Genomic DNA, 22,246 nt, shown 5'->3' on the forward strand with positions numbered 1-22,246 from the left:
TCTATCTATCTTGGCCTTCAATTATTCAATAATTCAGCCTTCACAGCTCTGAGCTAGAATATCTTTGTCAAGAATATACCCAGTAAATGAACCACCACAGTCCTCTTAAATAGATAATCCCAAAGATACATGCTTCTCTGCGAATAAAAAAATTCTTTTCATTTCAATCCCGATCAACTAATTATTGTTTTGAAACTCTTCCTTACTGTTATGGACACCCCAGGCATGGGAAAACTTCATACCTGAAAATACTTTATCAAGATCCAGAACAAATTCAGAAATGAGATCACTTCTTATCCTTCAAAACTCAAGTATTGGCCCAGTCTATTTATGATAACTACCAAACCCCATCGACCTCCTTTACCAAGTACAATGTGCAGTTCTAATTTCTATTTTAAGGGATAACCTGCAAGAAGGTTTCTTGATAACAGAGTATTGCTGAGTAAATTGCATCTTTATTCATTGGAGATTTTAAGAATGGAAATGTAACTATATTGAATCATGCGATTCTGATAGTGCTAAGGGGAGGTTTTCAATAGCATGGTAAAACCTGGCAGGGGGAGGAGCTAAGGGTATGATAAGGTCAGTCTTGATCTTATCATGCGGTGGAAGAGACTGACATGGTCACATGCTCCCATTTCTAATGTCCTTAGGTTCAGTAGGCAAATCAGTTGCTGCTGAATCTTTGAATGGCTTTTCCTTAACTAGCGAACATTGATGAACATTCTGAAGAAAGTGGTGAAGTTCTGCTTTATCTGCCTTTGGTGGGCGGTGAATCCCAAGATTTGGGGAACAATCGTTATGGTCTTGATGTTATATGGCGGTAATGTGCAGTAGTGCAGGCTGGGAGAGCACCTTTGCCTACTGAATTTTTTATTGGAAGGCTAATCCTCTTATCAGCTTCAGTGATGGGACGTATTTAATAATGCACATATGCAAATATTTTTTGTGTTCTGTAAATTGATATCTGAAATTGGACTGATCCAGGTTCTCAGATGAAGGAAGTAAATGTTAAACAGGTCTCTGCTCATCCTGTAGATTAAATCCACTCCCGAGGAGAATGTGTTGGAGATCAGTTGTAGTATTCCATCAAGAATAATTGAAAAGGTTGGCTTGGGCATCTTTTCCTGACCCCAGTCTGTACTGGGATCAAATCTTTGGTAAAACCATTAAGGTCAAAGCTTAGGTATCATTATGCATTTAAGTGGAATGATAATGAAATTATGTGGACAGCCAAATAAGAGGCATATGAATGAGGATAGAATGGTTAACTGATGGAACTTGGTTCAATGTTAGCTTGACAAACTGAAACTGGAAGGATTCTAGGGGGATCTCTGCCGGAGCTGCAACTATTTTCAATCTATATTTGGATAAAGGAACCAAATGTATTATACCCAGTTTACCATGCAATACAATGCTATGTGTAAAAGATAGATGAATAAAGGAATCTGTAAAGATATATAGTGATAGAATTATACAATAATACAGCGTGGAAACAGGCCCTGCTGACCAGCATGCCCACACCGGCCAACATATCCCAGCTACACTAGTCCCACATGCCCGCGTTTGGCCCATATTCCTCCAAACCTGTCCTATCCATGTACATGTCTGTTTCCCTGGGGGGTGGGAGGAAGGTGTCCCCCTCCCATTGGAATTGTGCAATATGGCGCATACTGTAGCAAGTCTTTTAACTTACACTTGAATACAATATATATGCTTTAAATTGGATTGGAGCGTTTTTGAAAGGGGGGAGGCTGTGCGATCACTGATCACTGGCCTTGGGGGTACCCGGTGAGGGGGTGGAGCAACCAAGTGGGGAGAGGGTGTGGAAGAAGGGGGTCCCCCCTCCAAGCGTAGGGACTTTTTGAAATTTGATGTATTAAAATCATGTTTTAGTGCCCTGTAGAAGTATGATTTCAATGTTGTTTGTATGAAGTATTTTTAAGAGGTAACTTTTTAAGGGGTAACTTTATCCACACAAAGGGTGATGCGTGTATGGAACAAGCTTACAGAGGAGGTAGTTGAGGCAGGGACCATCCCAACATTTAAGAGAAAGTTAGACTGATACATGGATAGGGCAGGTTTGGAGGTATGGACCAAAAGCAGGTGGCGTAGCTGGGACATGTCGGCGGGTGTGGGCAAGTTGGGCCGAAGGGCCTGTTTTCACACTGTATCACTCTATGACTACATTATACCTCCACCATGCATGAATGCTTCAAAATCAAGTGATCGAGTTTTATTGCCATATACTCAAGCATAGAAACATAGAAAATAGGTGCAGGATCCAGCACTGCCATTCGAGCCAGCACTGCCATTCAATATGATCATGGCTATTCATCTAAAATCAGTACCTCTTTCCTGTTTTTTCCCCATATCCCTTGATGTTGTTAGCCCCAAGAACTAAATGTAACTCTCTCTTGAAAACATCCAGTGAATTGGCCTGCACTGCCTTCTGTGGCAGAGAATTCCACAGATTCACAACTCTCTGCGTGAAGAAAGTTTGTCCTCCATCTCGGTCCTAACTGGCCCCCCCCTTTTATTCTTAAACTGTGACCCATGGTTCTGAACACTCCAACACTGGGAACATTTTTCCTGCAGTTACAGTAAGTGAAAAGCTAGCAGGCAAGCAGGATGCTTTCCCCAACCACCCCCATTTGAAGTCCACCATCTTCCACCATTTCTACCCAGTGCTTGGTATTTACTTCCAGCAGCCACTGGTTGTCCTCCAGGATGCACTCTCTCTCCTCTCAACCCCCCTCTCTCTCCCCCCCCTCTATCTCTCCCCTCCATCTCTCTTTCCCCTCTCTCTCTCCTCTCTCCCTCTCCTCTCACCCCTCTCTCCCCTGTCTCCCCACCTCCTCTCTCTCCCTCCCACACCTCTCCCCTCACCCCCCTCTCTCTCTCCCCCCTCTCTCTCCCCCCTCTCTCTTCCCCCTCTCTCCGTCCCACCTCACTCTCCCCCCTCTCTCTCGTCCCCTCTCTCCCTTCTCCCCTCTCTCCCTCTCTCTCCCCTCTCTTTCCCCTAACTCTCTCTCCCCTCTCTTCCCCTAACTCTCTCTCCCCTCTCTTCTGCCACCTCTCTTCTCTCTCTCCCCCTCTTCTCTCCCTCCCCCTCTCTCTCTCTCTCCCTCCCCCCTCTCTCTCTCTTCCCCCTCTCTCTCTCTCTCTCCCTCTCCCCGTTTCTCTCTTTCTCCCTCTCCCCCCTCTCTCTTTTACCCACCCCTCTCTCTCCCATTCTCTCCTACCCTCTCCTCCCCTCTCTCTCGTCTTCCCTCTTTCTTCTCTCACCCCTCTCTCTCTCCCCCCCCCTCCCACCTCACTCTTCCCCCTCTCTCTCCCCTACCTCTTTCCCCCTCTCCCTCTTCTCTCTCTCCATTCACCTCACCCCCCCCCTTGTCTCTCCCCTCTCTCTCTCCTCTCTCACCCCTCTCTCTCCTCTCACCCCCCTCTCTCTCTCCCCCTGTCTCCCTGTCTCCTTCCCCCCTCTCTCTTTTCCACCTCCCTTTGAGAGTCTGTCCCTTCGGCACAGAGACTCTCACGGCAGCGGCACTTCCGACGCCTCCGACGGCCCGAGACACTCGCACTGTCCGGAGTGCTCCATGGCCGAAGCTGCAGCGAGCGACTCGCTAGCCGCGCAAATACACGTCAGCCCCGCAAACTCACCAGCCCCGGCTCCCCGCATCTGTATCCGCCCGCTGCTTCCATCCCTCCCTCAGCCCCGGCTCTCCAACACCAGCGGACCATGCAGTTTATCTGAGTTTTGACATTTTTGTTGATCACAAAATTTCTCACCACTGAGCGTGAGAAATTTCTGATCAGCGTGAGGGCGTGAGAGTTTGCATGAGGGCGTGATTCTCATGCTCAAAGTGTGAGAGTTGGCAGCCCTGTAACTTCTCCCTATAGCTCAGACCCTCTAGTCCTGGCAACATCCTCATAAATCTTCTCTGTACTCTTTCCAGCTTGATAACATCTTTCCTGTAATAGTCAGAAGATGGGTCTCTCCAGAGATGCTGCCTGTCCCGCTGAGTTACTCCAGCATTTTGTGTCTATCTTCGATCTGCAGATTTTTCCAACACACTCTTTCCTATAACACATGTATATTGTTCCTCCAACGCACGGTTGCGGGGGGGGCTGTGGGGGGGCGGCATGCGGCGTCACACGCACTAACCGCCCCCACACACAATAACTGCCCCCCGCACACACGCTAACTACCCCCCTTGATATTATCTTAATATTATTAATTTGCTCCTTTACCCCATATCTGCCCTATCCACTGATGCATAGCACCCAACGGGCGAGTGAATGGGCTGCGAAATGCGGAGAAAGACAGCAGCGGCTTGACTTTCTGGAAACCGGCAGTTGAGTGAGCGGGCAGGGGATGGGATGGGAGGGGCGGGGCTTCACGAGCTGCACCGGCAGTGAGGAGAAAACTTCTTCAGCGCGTGGGCGTCAGTGAAGGGGGCACGAGGAAAGGCATTGTGAGGTCAGCAGCTGGGCAACCTTAATATTTTTTTTAAATGTCAGTTTGTTGATAAATGTTAGTAAATACTAGATAGATAGATATATGATATATATGATGATATATATATGGTAAATAAATGGTGAAAAATATGGGGAAATGCACAAATATCAATTTTATTGGCAAGAATACTAATGCTGCCAGTGGCTTCTTTGCAGTAAACATAAGAGAAACAAACTGCAAGGAGTAACAGAATCAACATCTAGATGACATAATTGATAGATTAGAGGATGATTATATACTATGACTTGTTCACAGACATTGATTAGAGTTTTCCAAATGAACTATAAAGCTTATATAATAAGTCTTACCAATTTATTAAATCGTAAATTTATAAGTAAATTCTAAAATTATTAATATTGACTGTGCTATGCTTTTTGAAAGTTTATTTTGCCTACCTTCAGAGTTCAATGTGATAAGTGTGACATTTGGTGCCAGATTCTGACCTCCTGATTGACCACTATTGGAGACAGTATCACTTGTTTCAGATCCACTTTCTACATCTTCCGTATGGCTATCTTCGAGGCCTGGAATCTTCACAATTATTGTGTTCTGTCTCCTCCCTGGCAGAGAACTTTGTACCCAAAGAAAGAATGCAAAATTAATGCGGAGACCTTGCTAGGTTTCAAGTTACTGACTTACAGAAGAATCAGTAAGAATCAGATATATTTTTGGAGCTGTATAGTTCATCGATTATAACCAAATTACAACTCGTTAACGTTCGATTGTTCAGTCAATGTATTTCAGTGAGCGTGCAGTAGCGGGAGATTCCAAAAGGCAGCAATTGGATTGATTGAGTCTATTTCAGTGTCCGAGCCACAGCGAGAGATTTAAAAAGACATCTGTTGGAATGGTAGAGTAATAAAAATTGGTTAATTGAGCGGCCAATAAAAGGAAGACAATATGCAGCCTATTGGGAGTGAGGCTGTGTTGAGGGGGAGTGTGAGGCTTTGACTCAAGAGATTAAGGTAAGGAGGCTGAGCCCAGGAGGTCAAGGTAGTCTGCTATTTCTTGTGCGTGATTATGCTTTTTCTTCTCTTGGTTTTAGTCAAGTAGCAGTTGCAGGGGGAATGGTGCAATGTTCCTCTTGCAGGATGTGGGAAGTCAGGGAAACTGCTGGTGTCCCCAATGACTAGACCGGTTGTAACTGTGGCCAGGTCCAGCTCCTTACAGGCCGCATTAGGGATCTGTAGCTGGATGGCCTCAGGATGATCTAGGAGCATGAGAGCTTCATAGATGGGTGTTATAGTGAGGTGATCATGCCCATGGTACATGAAGAGGGTGGCTGGGTGACCACGAGGAAAGGGAGCAGACAGAGTGCAGGTGACCCCTGTGGCCATTCATCTTCAAAACAGGCATATCCTTTTGGATACTGAAGTGTTGGAGTGACAGCGGTAGTAGTTCGGCCTGGCTCTGAGGCACAGTGCGGAAGGGTAATGCCAGACAGAGCCATAGTGATGAGGCTTGTTAGTTGGGAGGGCAGACACCAGGATGATGTGTTGCCTCGCTGGTGCCAGGGTCCAGGGTGACAGAGTGGCTGCATGACATGACAAGAGTTAGCAGCCAGAAATCATTGTGCTTATTGGCACACATCACATGGGGAAAACATCAAATGATTCTGCAGAATAATTTTCAAAATGATTACAGAGAGTTAATCAAAAGGTGAAAAAACAGGACCTCCAAAGTAATGATCTCTGCATTACTCCCGATGGCATGTACTAGTAAGGATAGAAAGAGGAAGATGGTACAGGTGAATGCATGGCTGAGGAGTTGGTGCAGCGGGCAGGGATTCAGATTTTTGGACCATTGGCATCTCTTCTGGGGCAGAGGTGACAAGTGGGATGGGCTGCACCTGAACTGGAGGGGGAGATACAAAACAGGACTGAGGCAGTTAAGAGATTGGACGCCAGTATGGAAAATTATGAAAGAAATCTCAGTGGACAAAATAAGCAAGAGTACACCCGGGAGCAACAAAGAACCATTTGGATTAAATTGCAATTATTTTAATGCGAGAAGCCTGATGGTTAAGGCGGATGAACTTAAGCGTGTGGAGGGCTATGTGTGACCGGGACATTGTAGCCATTATGGAAACCTAGCCAAGAAAGGGACACGATTGGCAGCTAAATTTCCCTTGGGACGTGTTACAGGAATACAGTTTGGGATCAGAGGAGAGGGTGTAGCTTTATTGATTAAGGAGAAAGTCACGGTGGCAGTCCGAGATGATATTACTGATGTTTCGTCCTGAGAGGCAATATGGGTGGAGCTCAGAATAAAAATGGGATGATCACCTTGTTGGGAGGCGCCCAAATAGTCAACGGGAATTAGAACTCCGCGTGGGTTTTCAGGTGCTCAGGTTTCCTCCCACACTCCAAAGACATGCAGGTTTGTAGGTTAATTGGCTTCTGTAAATTATCCCTAGGTAATTAGTGTACGGATGATTGCTGGTCAGTGCGGACTTGGTGGGCCGAAGGGCTTGTTTCCATGCATTTCTAAACTAAACTAAATTAAGAGCAAGTAAGCCAGGAGATTGCAGACAGCTGCAGGATTAATATGGTTGTCAAAGGGGAGTTTAACTTTCCCAATGTAGACTGGAGCTGTCATAGTGCCATGGGCTTAGATACGGTGGTTTTGTCAAATGTGCTCGGGTAAGTTTCCTCAAGCAATATGTAGAGGGCTCTACATGGCGGAGGGCAAAGCTGGATTACGCTTGAGAAATTGGGCAGGGGAAGTGACTGAATTGTCCATGGGTGAGTCTTTTGGGACCAGCGAACACTCTTCTAATAGCTTTAAAATAGTTATGGACAAAGACATGGAGGGTCCTCAAAATTCTGAACTGGGACAACACCAATGGCATTAGAAAGGAACTTGCTCAAGTTGATTTGAGTAGGTTGTTTGTCGGCAAAGTCCGGTATATGGGATGTTTTTACAAGTGTGATGACGAGAGTTCAGAGTATGTATGTTCCTGTTAGGGTGAAGGACAAGGCAGGTGGGAGTGAGGAAGCTTGGATGGCAAGTGAAATTGAGGCTCAAGTCAGGAACAAATGGCATGAGACAGGTATAGGCAGCAGAAATCAAGTGTATCCCTAGAGTTTCAGGAACTAAGGACCATACTTATGAAGGAAATAAGAGGGTAAAAAGGGGGATGGATGGGACATAGCTCTGGCAGATAATGTTAATGGAAATCCAAAGGGATATTGTCAATAAATTAAGGAGAAAAGGGTATCCAGAGAGAGAATGAGGCACCTCAGGAATCAAAGCAGTCAACTCTGTGTGAAACCACAGGAGATGGGCAAGGTCCTTAATAACTATATCTCCACGGAAAGATGAGGACCGGGGAACCTGGTGCAGTCAATGGAAGTGTCTTGTGGGCAGTCAGTATTACATCGAGAAGGTGCTGCAGGCCCTAACATGTATGAAGGGACTGTACCTATATCTCTTGAGCATGGCCAGTCTCCGGCAGGCGAGTCAGGCCTACTGGGTGGGTGGGTCTTCAGTCCGTGACGGGCCAGTCTCTAGTCTTCGGCGGGCTAGTAAGGCCTACTGGGCAGGCGAGTCTCTCGATCTAGGAGCGCAGTTACACAGTTCCTTAAAAGTGGCATCACAGAATGATAGGGTGGCAAATGCGGTTTATGGCACATTGGTCATCATCAGTCAGAGAATTGAATATATAAATTCATGATACAGTTGTACAAGGCATTGCTGAGGCCACATTTAGAGCATTGTGTCCAGTTTCGCTCTTCCGTAGGAAAGATATTGTTAAGCTGGAAAGAGTGCAGAAAAGATTTATGAGGATGTTGCCAAGACTCGAGGGCCTGAGCTGCAGGGAGAGGATGAGCAGGTTATGACTTTATTCTTTGGAGCACAGGAGGATGAGGAGTGATCTTAGAGGTGCACAAGATCATGAGAGGAATCATAAGGTAAATGCAGTGTTTAACAGAATTGGGAAAACAAGAACCAGGGGACATAAGTTTAAGGTAAGAGGGGAAAGATTTAATAGAAACCTGAGGGGCATCGTTTTCACAAAAAAGGGGGGTGGGTATATAGAATGATCTGCCAGAGGAGGTAGTTGAGACATGTACTATAACAGAATTTAAAAGGCATTTGGACAGGCAAATGGATTGGAAAGATTTATAGGGATATGGGCCAATGTAGGCAGATGGGACTGGTGTAGATGGGGCATCTTGGTCAGCAAGGACGAATTGGCCCGAAAGGTCTGTTTCTGTGTTGTATGACTCTAAATGCTCCTTTAAGAAACTTCACCTTCACAAAATGGCTGTGAAAACATATTCAGATGTTGAATATTTCAAATTAACGACACCAGTAGTGCCATGAACGACAGACAAAAGTACACTTTCATACCAAACTTTAAAAAAAATGAAATAACAAAGCTTTGAAATCAGGATTAGATGATTAAGAAGTACCATCAGAATGCTAGAGTCTTTGTCGTATAATTTCAAAATGTTGTTCCATTTAAAGTATTAAATAAACTTTACTTTGAAACTTGTATTGCTGGACTATAACAGCATACTAATATTTAAAAGTCACTTGGACAATGATAGGAAAGGTTTAGTGATATTGTCTAAACATGGGCGAATGGGACTAGCATAAACAGGGAATGGATGTTTGGCTGAAGAGCCCGTTTTCATGCTGTATGAAATACTGCCATTTTATAAAAGTGATATCTCTATATAACTAAAGTCCGTCTTGTTTGTGCGTGTGTGCGTGTGTGCCAATCTGGTTCATTCCTATCTTCTTCCAAACACTAGGCCACAGCCTTCCCATTTTCACACATCCAACACACATTTAGTCCCTGGTGGCGATAAACATCTTCCCGTCGCATTTCCAAAGTTATTAATCATTGAAATTTTAAAAACAGCCCAAACCGTCTTCTCACAGACAGCTTCCAGTCATTCTCACAGTGATGATGTCACAATGCCTCTCACAGTGCACCAATCACAATGGACTCTCAAGCTGGCTTCCAACTGCCACAATGACATCACAATGGGACGTTGCCAATGGTAACGAGGTTGCTACCCCTCTACCAATATCTGAAGGTGCTGGTCACCAAGTTCTGGTTGTATTTTGGTCCCACGATCCTGGTGTTTGGGCACATGGCAGAAAGTGGGAAGGGCCAATCGGAGGGGGGGGGGGGGGGGGTAACTCTCATCAGTCCTCCCCAAACCCCCCACCCACCCGATCATTCTTGAAGGTGCCAGCACAGGAGGATAACATGGTTAAGTACAGGAATGTCTTGCCTTTGGAGATTTGCATCAGATACATGTTACTTTGATAACAAACAAAAGCATTGTTAATTATTACGAAACAGGGTATGAAGAGATGCTGATGTAAATGAAATTAACTGTATCTTGGTCTGAAGAAGAGTCTCGAGCCAACACGTCACCCATTCCCTCTCTCCAGAGATGCTGCCTGTCCCGCTGAGTTACTCCAGCTTTTTGTGTCTATCTTCAATTTAAACCAGCATCTGCAGTTCCTTCCTACACTTAACTGTATCTTAGACTTATTGTTTGCAAAATATGCAGTTGCATATGTGACAAATAAAGTGCAATTGACTAAGGAAATCAAAGGAGCAATAAGGGGGCAGGAGATAGCTCTGGCAGATAATATTGAGGAAAATCCAAAGAAGGGTAAGAGGGTGACTAGAGATAATAGTGCCCCTTAAAAACCAAAGTGGTCATCTCTGTGTGGCTCTGACGGAGATGGGCAAGGTTGTTAAAGAGCATTTCTCCTCTGTGTTTACTGTGGAGAAAGATGTGAAGACTGGCACAGTTAATGGAAGTGTCTTGAGGGCAGTCAATATTACAGTCGATGAGGTGCTGAACATCTTAAGGCGTATGAAGGTTGATCAATCTCCCAAGCCTAATCTGACAAATACGGGGACTGTGAGAAGCCAGGGAATTATGGGTGTCCAGCTAAGATACATAAATTCCAGGGTGAGGTGCTGGTAGACTGGAAGGTGGCTAATGCTGTGCCTCTTTTCAAGAAGGGCTGCAAGGAATTAGATGATTTCTTTTTGAAGAAGCAACTAAAAAGATTGGTGAGGGTAAAGCCATAGACATTACCTATATGGACTTCAGCAAGGAATTGCATACTGTTGCACATGGTAGGCTGCTAATGAAGGTTAGATCGCATGGGATCCAGAGAAAGCCAGCTGACCGGATAGAAAATTGGCTTCGTGGAAGGAAGCAGAAGATGATGGTGGAAGGTTGTTTTTCCGACTGGAGGCCTGTGGCTAGTGGTGTGCCTCAAGGTTTGGTCCTGTTTGTGATTTATGTCAGCAATCTGGATTGGAAAGGGTATATTTAGTAAGTTTGCAGATGACACAAAAGTGGGTGGCATCATATATAGTGATGGTTGTTATGAAAAATTGCAGCAGGATCTAGTTGAGTAGGTGGGCTGAAGAATAGTTAATTGCGTTTAATACAGATAAGTGCGATTGATGCATTTTGGGAAGTCAAACAAGGGCAGGACCTTCACAGTGAATGGCAGTGCTCTGGGGAGTGTGACAGAGCAGACAGATCTATGAGAGCAGGTACATATTTCTACTTACAAGTTTGCAGAAGACACTACCAGAGTCGGCCAGATCTCAAATAATGACAAGATAGAGTATCGGACGGAGACAGGGAACTCTATAGCATGGTGTCAAGACAACAGCCTCTCTATTTCAATGTCAGCAGAACGAAGGCGTTCGTACACATATTGGTTTATACTCCTACACATTGGTTTATACTCTCTAGAATTTAGGAGATTGAGAGGGGATCTTATAGAAACTTACAAAATTCTTAAGGGGTTGGACAGGCTAGATGCAGGAAGATTGTTCCCGATGTTGGGGAAGTCCGGGACAAGGGGTCACAGCTTAAGGATAAGGGGGAAATCCTTTAAAACCGAGATGAGAAGAACTTTTTTCACACAGAGAGTGGTGAATCTCTGGAACTCTCTGCCACAGAGGGTAGTTGAGGCCAGTTCATTGGCTATATTTAAGAGGGAGTTAGATGTGGCCCTTGTGGCTAAGGGGATCAGAGGGTATGGAGAGAAGGCAGGTACGGGATACTGAGTTGGATGATCAGCCATGATCATATTGAATGGCGGTGCAGGCTCGAAGGGCCCGAATGGCCTACTCCTGTACCTAATTTCTATGTTTCTATGTCTATGTTTCTATATTTATTTTTACAAGTGCACCGTAGAAAGCATGCTGTCAAGATGCATCATAGCATGGTATGACAACTGCTCTGCTCAAGACAGCAAGAAGTTGCAGCTTGTAGAGAATGCAGCCCAGCCCACCATGCAAACCAGCTATCTCCCCATCAATTCACAGAATCACGGAGTCATACCGCACAGAAACAGGCCCTTCGACCCAACTTGCCCATGCCAATCAAGATGTCCCATTTGCCCGTGTATATCTCTCTACAGCGTTCCCATCCATGTATCTGTCCAAGTGTCTTTTAAATGCAGTCACAGTACCTCCCTCAACTACCTGGTCTAACAGCTCATTCCATAAACCCTGTGAGTGAAACAGTCATCCACGAGATTCATGTTAAATCTTTCACCTCTCATCCTAAACCTACGTTAACCTCGCGTTTTGAATTCCCTTATCCTGCGTTCACAATCTATTCCCTTCATGGTTTTATACGTCTCAATAAGATCATCCCTCAGCCTCCTGTGTTCCAAGAATAAAATCTTATCCTGTCCAAGCTCTCCTTGTAGTTCAGGCCGAGTCCTGGCAAAATCTTCGTAAATCTCCTCTGCACTCCTTCCAGCTTAATGACATGCATCCTACAGCAGGGTACTCAAAACTGAACAAAGTACTCCAAATGTGGCCTCCATGCCCCTGGAGAGGGAGCAGGCAGTGCCCACAGGCACCTCGGCCGCTTTCCATGAATGCTGGGCGTTGCAGGAGCTTGAGTGCTTCTTACATGAATGTAACGTTTTGGTTTGATACTCAGATGTATTTTTGTTATTTTAGATAGATGTCTCCTGAATGGTGTATTCACTGTAATTTTGTACCTGTAAATAAACTTACTCTGGATAAAAAACAAGTGGCCTCACCAATGTCTTGTACAACTGTGGCATAACGTCCTAACTTCTGTACTCAGGACCTGACTCATGAAGGCCAATATACCAAAAGCCTTCGGGAGCACCCTATCTGTGACAACACTGTCAAGGAGCTATGCACCTGTACACCAAGATCCCTCTGCTCTACAACACTACCCAGAGCCCTAACATTCACTGTGAAGGTCCTGCCCCGGTTTGAATTCCCAAAGCGCAACAACTTGCACTTATCTGCATCAAACCCCATTAGCCATTCTTCAGCACACTTGCCCAGCTGATCACGATTCTGTTGTAATTTCTGATAATCATCTTAGCTTTCCACATTACCACCCGTTTTAGTGTTATCTACAAAATTATTAATCATGCCTTCTATATTGTCATCCAAATTGTTGCTATAGAGAGGCCTGGATAGAGTGGATATGGAGTGGATGTTTCCACTCGGACCAGAGGCCACAGTCTCAGAATAAAAGGACGTCCCATTAGGAAGGAGATTAGGAGGAATTTCTTTAGTCAGAGGGTGGTGAATCTGTGGAATTCATTGCCACAGAAGGATGTGGAGGCCAATCAATGGATATAGTTAAGGCAGAGATAGATAGATTCTTTATTAGTATGGGTGTCAGGGGTTATGGCGAGAAGGCAGGAGAATGGGGCTGAGGGAAAGATAGATCAGCCATGATTGAATGGTGGAGTAGACTTGATGGGCCGAATGGCTTAATTCTGTTCCTAAAACTTATGAACTCATAAACTACAAAGATCAATAGGCCCAGCACCAATCCCTGAGTCACACCATTAGACACAGGCCTCCAGTCTGAAAAACAATCTTCCATCATCACCCTTTCTCATTCCAGTTGGCTAGCTGTCCCAGGATGCCAGGTAATCTAATCTTCCAGAGCAGCCTACCATGCAGAATCATATCAAATGCCTTGCTGAATTCAGAACTTTAACCAAGGCCTTGTCCGTAATTATTTTAAATCTCAAAAACTGTGGACGATGGTCCCGAAGGGCTCACTCACTGACTTCAGTCACTTGCCCTTCGCAAATTCAAGCTTTGCCCTCATCTTTGTTGGGCACTCTACATATTGCCCAAGGAAACGTTCCACCCTGTCCAAACCCTTATCATCATGGCAGTCCCAGCCTATATTGGAAAAGTTAAAATCCTCTCCTGTGACAACCCTTTTGCAGCTGCCTGCAATCTCCTAGCATGATTGTTCTAATTCCTGTTGACTCTTTGGGGGCTAAGAGTACACTCCCAACAATACTCCACCGATACTTCACGCTGCTTTTGGAGAAGCAGTTAACATCATTAAAGATCACTCATACCCAGTCATTCCTTCTTCTCCCATCTTCCACAAGGTGGAGAATACAAAAGCTTGAAAGCACATACCACCACCAGATTCCAGAACAACCTCGTCCCTGCTGTTATCAGGCTCTTGAACGGACTCTCAAATGGAAAGAATGAATTCCTAATCTTCCAACCTATCCCGTTCAGCCTTTACACTTTTTTTTGTCAATCCACACTTTCTATGTAGCTGTAAGACTATTGTCTGCGCACTGTTTCTCTTTTGCACTACCGGATACACTCATGCATTCTATGATTTTCCTGGATAGCGTGTAAAACAATGTTATTCCACTGCATCTTGGTATATGCGACTACAATAAGCCAAAACCAATATATTAAATGTAACAAGTCAGACAATATTTTAGATGAATTAAAAATTTAACATTCTTACAGAGTGTAATAATTTAAACAGTGTAACTTATCTCTGCTAAATTATCAGTCAAATAAGAAAATAAATGAAAGGTTTACTAACTTGCTGAGAATATTATCCAGGGTATCTGTTCCTCTGAGTATACTTTCTTCTTGAGCAGAAACCTTGGAAACGAGTGGGTTCTGACAATCACTATTTAATATTACGGTCGTTTGTGGAACAGTGCTGCAAAAAATGTAATTGAAAAAGACATTTGAATACAATATACAGTGCATACTAATCGAGATCATAATATAAACATTTGATTTAACAACTATGTTTTCATTCCACTTTCATTCAAGGGGTAAAGATTTTATAGGAATCTGAGGGATAACTTTTCACACAAAGGGTGGTGGGTGTATGGAATGAGCTCTCGGAGGAGGTAGTTGAGGCAGGGACTATCGTGATGTTTAAGAAGCAAGTAGACAGGTACATGGCTAAGACGGGGTTTAGAGGGATATGGGCCAAATGCAGGCAAGTGGGACTAGTGTAAACGAGACATGCTGGTTGGTGTGGGCAAGTTGGGCCGAAGGGCCTGTCTCCACATACATGGAGATAATATTTTGAGAAATATGATGGGCATTGAAACTATGCATAATAATCGTAATTTGATCTCATACCAGTATAATCTCAGATCTTTATCCCCACTAACCCGCGGCATCTAAATAGGACTCAACTGTTGTTTGGTCCGCCAGAACAGTTTCTTGCACCTGATCTAATTTTCTTTTCTTTCTTTCATGCAATAATTGTCTAAATTTACAGTTTAACTATAACTTAGTGTAGTGCAGGTACATATTTCCTTGAAAGTGGCATCATAGGTAGGTAGGGCATCAGGGCGGCTTTTGGCACATTGGCCTTCATCAGTCAGAGTATTGAGTATAGAAGTTGGGAGCTGTATAAGACTTTGGTGAGGCCACATTTAGAGTATTGTTTTCAGTTCTGGGCACCATATTATAGGAAGGATGTTGTCAAGCTGGAAAGGTTGCAGAGAAGATATATGAGGATTTTGCCAGGACGAGAGGATCTGAGCTATCAGGAGAGGATGAGTAGGCTGGGACTCTATTCCTTGGAACGCAGGAAGCTGAGGGGTGATCTTATAGAGGTGTACAAAATCATGAGATAAATCAACAGGGTAAATGCACAGTCTTTTAATGTTCTTAAGCTGGAACGGGTGCAGAGAAGATTTACAAGGATGCAGCCAAGTCTGGAGAGCCTGACTATGGAGGGAGGTTGAGCAGGCTATGACTTTATTTGCTTGGAGCTCAGGACGATGAGGATTGATCTTATAGCGGGGAGCGGATAAGGCCACAGCTGACAGCAAGAAACAGCACCAGGAGAGAGGGGCTTGCTGGTGCACCTTGCGTGCCGGGAGTGGGGTCGAAAACCGCGGCTCTAAATGTCAGGGAAACAGAGCCTGGGATGGGTTGACAGGTCATTCCATTCACATTCAGTTGACATTTTATATTTGTTTAAAGTTTCTGCACTCCATGGTGCTTTAGAGACACAGGAGTGGTGTCATTAGTGGGCCGGGGGTGTATTGTCCTTTCATTATCACATGACCCCTGTTGGCTTGGAAAACGGATCATCCAGAAAGGCTCGGCAACCTGGGGCAACCTGGGAAAAACAGTTCAGCCTGTATATCATTGAATTAATAAAACTTCAGTTATTTACAATTATTATCATGGTACAACACTTGAAATACTTTTAAAAAACTCATAGCCAACTTGAGCGAGTCTGAACATATATTCAAATTAACTTATATTCACTAATGTGCAATGAAATTCTTGCTTGGGTGAAGATCAGAGCAAACAATATATGTGATAATGGTAAATACAACATTGAATGAAAAACAGCACAGTGGTGCAAAGATTGTGGCATCATTCAAAGTAGTGCAAAAGAATACCAAAGTGTTATTACAAAACAGAATGAGAGTTAAGAGCATGAGTACGTGGCAACACCTCTGGGAAGGGCATGTGAGAGGTTCAGGAGAATGACAGCACAAAGGGATTCTCCCTTCAATTGGCTGACTGTCTAGGTGATGCCAATCCTTCGCAACTTTGGTAACATCTGGGTCCAATTAGCCGATATTGGTTGGCCACAAATCTTGTCAGCCTACTCCCTATAAAACCCAGGCATTCTAACCAGAGGAGAGAGAGAAAAAAAGGTAGAAATAGTGAAAGAAAGGGGAGGGACGAAAGAAAAGGAAGAGGTGGAAGAAAAAGAAAGAAGAGTGAGGAAGGGAGACACAAGCACCTGAAGCTAAGGTTGAGCGACCTGGGCAATCCTGAGATACCACAACCTCTTCCTGCCCAGACGACGAGGGACTGGGCACACACACACACAGCACCCCCAATCAGTCCTGATCTTTCTTACCACTGTAAATAGAATCAATTGTGCATGCTCGCCATAACGTGAGTGCCAGTGTGATTACTGCTGAACCGCACCCCCCCACAGTGTCATAAAACACACAGCCAGCATGTCGGTGTCGCACCAAAGGCCAATAGAATTCCGCCAATGTACAATGTGAGGCAATATCCATAAATAGTTTAGGACTCGTTATTATCATTGTAGAGAGTTAACTGTGATGTTCCCGTCAGTAAAAGCTATATATGAAGAAACGTTGATATCTGTTGGGTCTGTTTCATTTAGAGATTAAAATAAAAGACACATGTAACTTGACAAGGTAAATCCTGGGAGGTTGTTCCCCACACGGAAGTCTGAAACCAGATTTCATTGTTACAGAGGCACTAATTTAAGACTGAGATAAGGAAGAATTTCTTCTTCCAAAGATTGCTAGCTTTTTGGAATTTCTTGCTCCATAAAATTGTGAAGGCTGAATCTTAAATGTAATCAGAGCTGATTTTTATAATTAGCAAGGAAATCAAGAGTTATAGACAGAGGGCAAAAAGTGCACTTGAGGGAAGTTGATTCAGCCATGATCTTACTGAATAGCAAAGGAGACGATAGGGACCAAATGACCTATTCCTGTACTTTAATATATATCAGTTTCACATCATTAAAAATAATATCCTGTTCGGTATTGGGTGGCACAGTGGCACAGCAGTAGAGTTGCTGCTTTATAATGCCAGACACCCTGATTCAATCCTGACTATGGTTGCTTATCTGTACGGAGTTTGTACGTATTCCCTGTGATCTGTACAGGTTTTCTCCAAGATCTTTGGTTTCCTCCCACACTCCAAAGATGTACAGGTTTGTAGGTTAATTGGCTTGGTATAATTGTAAGTTGTCCCTAGTGTGTGTTAATGTTCAGGGATCGCTGGTCAGCGTGGACTGGATGGGCCAAAGGGCCTGTCTCCACGTTGTATCTCTAAATTAAACTTTTATTCTAGCCACAATGTATATTTCCCAACATGACTCCACGTCATCTTCTTGCCACATACTTGTCTACATTCCTTTGCATATTATTTGCAGTCTTCTCACACGTTCTTCCATGGATGCCTTTTCTAGCCATGTGAGCAATTCCCATGAAGTCAAATGTTATATTTGTAAGCTTGTTATAGGTGATGCTGTAGTCATATGTTGGATTGTAATTACCCGATTTTTGTGACAAGACAAAACGTCCAATTTTCATGGACAAATGGCAGTGTTGTCACTGTACTGGAACATCTGGCTTAGCGGCACTGTTCTACATCATTGCTTGAGCACTTAACCATTCCAGAATTTCAAGGAACAGCTAACTGCGTTGAATACTGCAGGACAAATCAAATTATATTAAAGATTGGCTTTGCCATGATGGGGAGCAAAATATTCATGATAGCACTTTGGCCAAAACGTGAAAAACTGCAGATTAATATTCATTTCATTCATTCATCATCGTTGAAAACATTAGCGACGCAGTGGTGCTGGTTTCCAATGGGAACGGTGACGGACGCACCACACATCTCTGTCCTCCAGTTCCTGCGGGCTTCTGCCTCTGGAAGTATAGGAATCTTGGTGTGTGTGCTTTATCATCATTCCATACAATGCTGTGTACAGTGATCGCAACTTCTACTGAAGTGTGGATGGCCGTTGGCTCGCAAGAAGCTCATCCGCCCTTTGACAGGTCTTGTTTTTTGGTCCTGCTGGGGGTCCACAGCCCCCTCCTCACCTGGCAAACCAGGTGGGGGAGACAGTTTAGTCGCCGACTATCCGACCATGGAGCAGGTAGCACGGGATTACATGGTACCCATGGCGGGGGAACTCCCCCTGACCTGACCTGATGTTGAAATTGTTCATTAGGTTAATAAGCATCTGTGCTGATAGAAATAGAGCATCTCTGGCTTTAAACTGATGTGAATGCATTGTGATGCATTAAATTTGATTTTATTTCCCCAAATGATCACTATTGTTGATACAGATAGCCTTGGAACCTCGTGTCCTAAGAATTGTGGTTTTGACAGAATGTGGGTAAACTCAGAGATTTGATCTGTTGAGTAGCTTGAATGGTTACTTGGCTTTTGGCCTCTGCTTCTCGGTTTACTAACGTTAGAGGAGTTTAGAACATTCACCAAAAGATATAATTCTGTAAATATGGTATAGAATGGATCTTGGAATTATACCTGCCATTTTAGAGGTTGTGCTTCAGAAGTACTATTGAAGAAGCTTGGTGAATAAGCAAGTTCGGTATCTCGATAAATGCAAGGCATCATGGGATTTGTCGAAAATCAACACAAGGAACTCTTGAAATGTGGAGAAAAAATACATCCCGATCCCGTGAGATGGGTGGCTTGGAGAATCGAAAGGACTAAACTGCTGGCCTCCCACATTCATCGTCGACTGCCAAATCATCTTACCAGTTATGATGAGGTGAACCAGCCAGCTACTTCATTGAAGTCTCGCCTGCTTAGCGACTACAAAGGCAAGGCCCATAGCTATTTTGATGCTAGATGGCTGAAAGAAGTCTTCTTTCATCCCATATCTGATGATTCGGCAATGTATTTTTTGAAAGCAGACTGTACACCTTCTGAAAGAGTACGGTAAACTCTTCCATGGGTGTGCATCAAGAAGCCATCTAGGATTATTCACTGCTTACTGCAGCTGTCTTGCCGGGTAAATTGCAAAATTTGCGTCTTCATTCACTGGTGGTAGGGTCATATTGTTTGTCGTGCCATCTTGGGGTATTGTGCGCATCACATCAAACCATTTCATTTTCAATGTTTCCAATATCTTTCAGGCTCTGTTCTGTTTTGTACTACACAACTTTACTTACACATGTACATTCAGAACTCATTCAGAAGTCAACAAATGTGCATACAGCCCGTGGCCGTATAGTAAGAGGTGAAAACCTCCGCTCGCACTTTTTGCTTTCTCTGGCAATTTCTCATTTTTTGACTCCTCTTTGGGTGAGCATCCCAACAGACTTCCAGCTTGTGCCTTGGTATGGCTTCAGAATGAACTGAGGAGAATCACTCACTGCCAAATACTCAATCTCTGTCCTTTTACTATCTGTTCCCTGACCCTTGTATTGTGGTCAGTTACATTTCCTATCATAGGTGATACCCAGCAATTTGATGGTGGGCCAGAGGTTAATACAACTGAATTTCAAAATAAGGTGGCTAGACAGGGGGAAGATGTTTAATACCTACTTTTTCAGTGGTAGAAATGTTTCTTGCCAATTATCAAATTGATAAGGCCACCCATGTCATACTGCATTTGGTGTTAATTACTCCATTGCCCACTCATCAAAGATTCCATTGTGTGACTTCCTAATGAGAATAATGTCCACGATGAAACAGTTAATGTTGCAAGACCTGAAATGCTGCTTTGAGTAACTCCATTGGTGTTATCACACCCAAAGTCTAGGTGGTCGCCAGATTAGAGTGGGCTTTAGACATCCAACTTTATACAATTTCGCCAAAGCATTTTGAAAACATTTAAGCTAGTAGCAATTAGTTTAATTATGCGTAATGTTAGGGTGATTAATGAATTAAATGAAAAAGTTATCGCAAGTGTATACATAGCAATATAATATGGGTTACTAGAGAAAATGAACATTTATGGCATATGGATAAATTGGCCTATGAATAGTTTCCAGGAACTGAATTCTTACATAACCCAGAGACTGCCTGTATGTTTTGTCCAACCCACTACTAAATTCAATGCAGGATCAATTCCTCGAGCAACAGTTGATTTACTCCCTGGTAAGTTATTCATACCGTGTTGCTAATCACATATGCGGTTGCGCTGAATTACCAAATTCTTGGGTTCTTGATATTGTGGAAATTCAATAAATCGTTTCAATATCAACATAAACCATGACAGGAAATAAAAATCATTTCCAAGTACAGTAAAACTCTGATAATCCACATCAGATTGTTTGGAACTCCTGACAGTTCACCACCGGATTCACTCAACAGTCCAGATTGTGAGGCTGGGGTCCAGAGTACCGGTGGAGACTGGAGATAGAGATAGGGCGAGCTGGTGTGGCCAAGATTTGTCACAGTCATGCTAATAGTCAGGAACATGGATTGGTTTGCGGCAGGTGCCAGAATCCTGGGTGCTTATATATTTCCCACTTGCTTTAAATTCATCATGTTCACTGGAAAAATTATAATACTACTGGGTAACTGCAAAGAAAAGGTGAAACAAAAATAATAGAGTCATAGAAGTTGGGAGGTCATAAAGTGTGGAAGCAGGCCCTTCGGCACAACCTGCCCACAGTGGCCAACAATGTCCCAGCTACCCTTGTCCCACTTGCCCGTGCTTGGTTCATACCCCTCCAAACCTGTCCTATCCATGTCTTCCAGCATCTCTCCTGTACTCTCCAAACCTGTCTAACCGTTTCTTAAACGATGGGATAGTCCCAGCCTCAACTACCTCCTCTGGCAGGTACACAAAATTGCTGGAGAAACTCAGCGGGTGCAGCAGCATCTATGGTGCGAAGAAAATAGGCAACGTTTCGGGCCGAAACCCTAAAGGGTTTCGGCCCGAAACGTCGCCTATTTTCTTCGCTCCATAGATGCTGCTGCACCCGCTGAGTTTCTCCAGCAATTTTGTGTACCTTCGATCTTCCAGCATCTGCAGTACCTCCTCTGGCAGCTTGTTCCATACATCCACCATCCTTTGTGTGAGAAACTTTCCCCTCAGATACCTATTAAATATTTTCCCCTCCACCTAGAACCTATGTCATCTGGTCCTCCATTCCCCAACTCTGGGCAAGAGTCCCTGTGCATCTACCCGATCTATTCCTCTCAAGATTTTGTACAACTCTACAAGATCACCCCTCATCCTCCTGCACGCCATGGAATAGAGACCCAGCCTAGTCAACCTCTCCCTATACAGTAGCTCACACCCTCTAGTCCTGACAACATCCTCGTAAATCTTTTCTGAACCCTTTCAAGCTTGACAATATCTTTCCGATAACATGGTGCCCAGAAATGAACACAATATTCTAAACGCGGTATCACCAGCGTCTTATACAACTGCAACATGACCTCCTCTATTCAATACTCTGACTGATGAAGGCCAAAGTACCAAAAGCCTTTTTGGCCACTTTATCTACCTACGACTCGACCATCAAGGAACAATGCACCTGTACTCCTAGATCCCTCTGCTCTGCAACACTACCCAGAGGCCGACCATTTACTGTATAAGTCCTGCCCTTCTTCGACGTCCCTCACATTTCTCTGTATTAAATTCCATCAACCGCCCACCTGGCCATCGATCCAGATCCTGCTGCAATCTTTCACAACCATCTTCACTATCTGCAAAACCACCCACTTTAGTATCATCAACAAACTTGCTAATTTTGTCCTGTATGTTCTCATCCAAATCATTGATGTAGATGACAAACAGTAACGGGACCAGCACCGAACCCTGAGGCACATCACTAGTCACAGGACTCCAGTCTGAGAAGCAACCTTCCACCATCACCCTCTGCTTCTTTCCATGGAGCCAATTTGCTATCCATTCA

General features: G+C 44.1%; 1 protein-coding gene across 4 annotated transcripts in view; it reads right to left on the reverse strand.

The window, feature by feature from the left end:
* Positions 1–22,246, reverse strand: part of banp (BTG3 associated nuclear protein) — a 144,034-nt gene that overhangs the window by 81,689 nt on the left and 40,099 nt on the right. For all 4 annotated transcript variants that reach the window (XM_055649055.1, XM_055649053.1, XM_055649052.1 and 1 more), the window contains exons 5-6: positions 14,398–14,520; positions 4,918–5,093 (exon numbers count right to left, since the gene is read on the reverse strand). In XM_055649055.1, the coding sequence (XP_055505030.1) occupies positions 4,918–5,093; positions 14,398–14,520 (299 nt within the window). The remainder of the gene's footprint in view (positions 1–4,917; positions 5,094–14,397; positions 14,521–22,246) is intronic.

Source organism: Leucoraja erinacea, chromosome 17 (assembly GCF_028641065.1).
Source record: "Leucoraja erinacea ecotype New England chromosome 17, Leri_hhj_1, whole genome shotgun sequence".
Lineage (NCBI taxonomy): Eukaryota > Metazoa > Chordata > Chondrichthyes > Rajiformes > Rajidae > Leucoraja > Leucoraja erinaceus.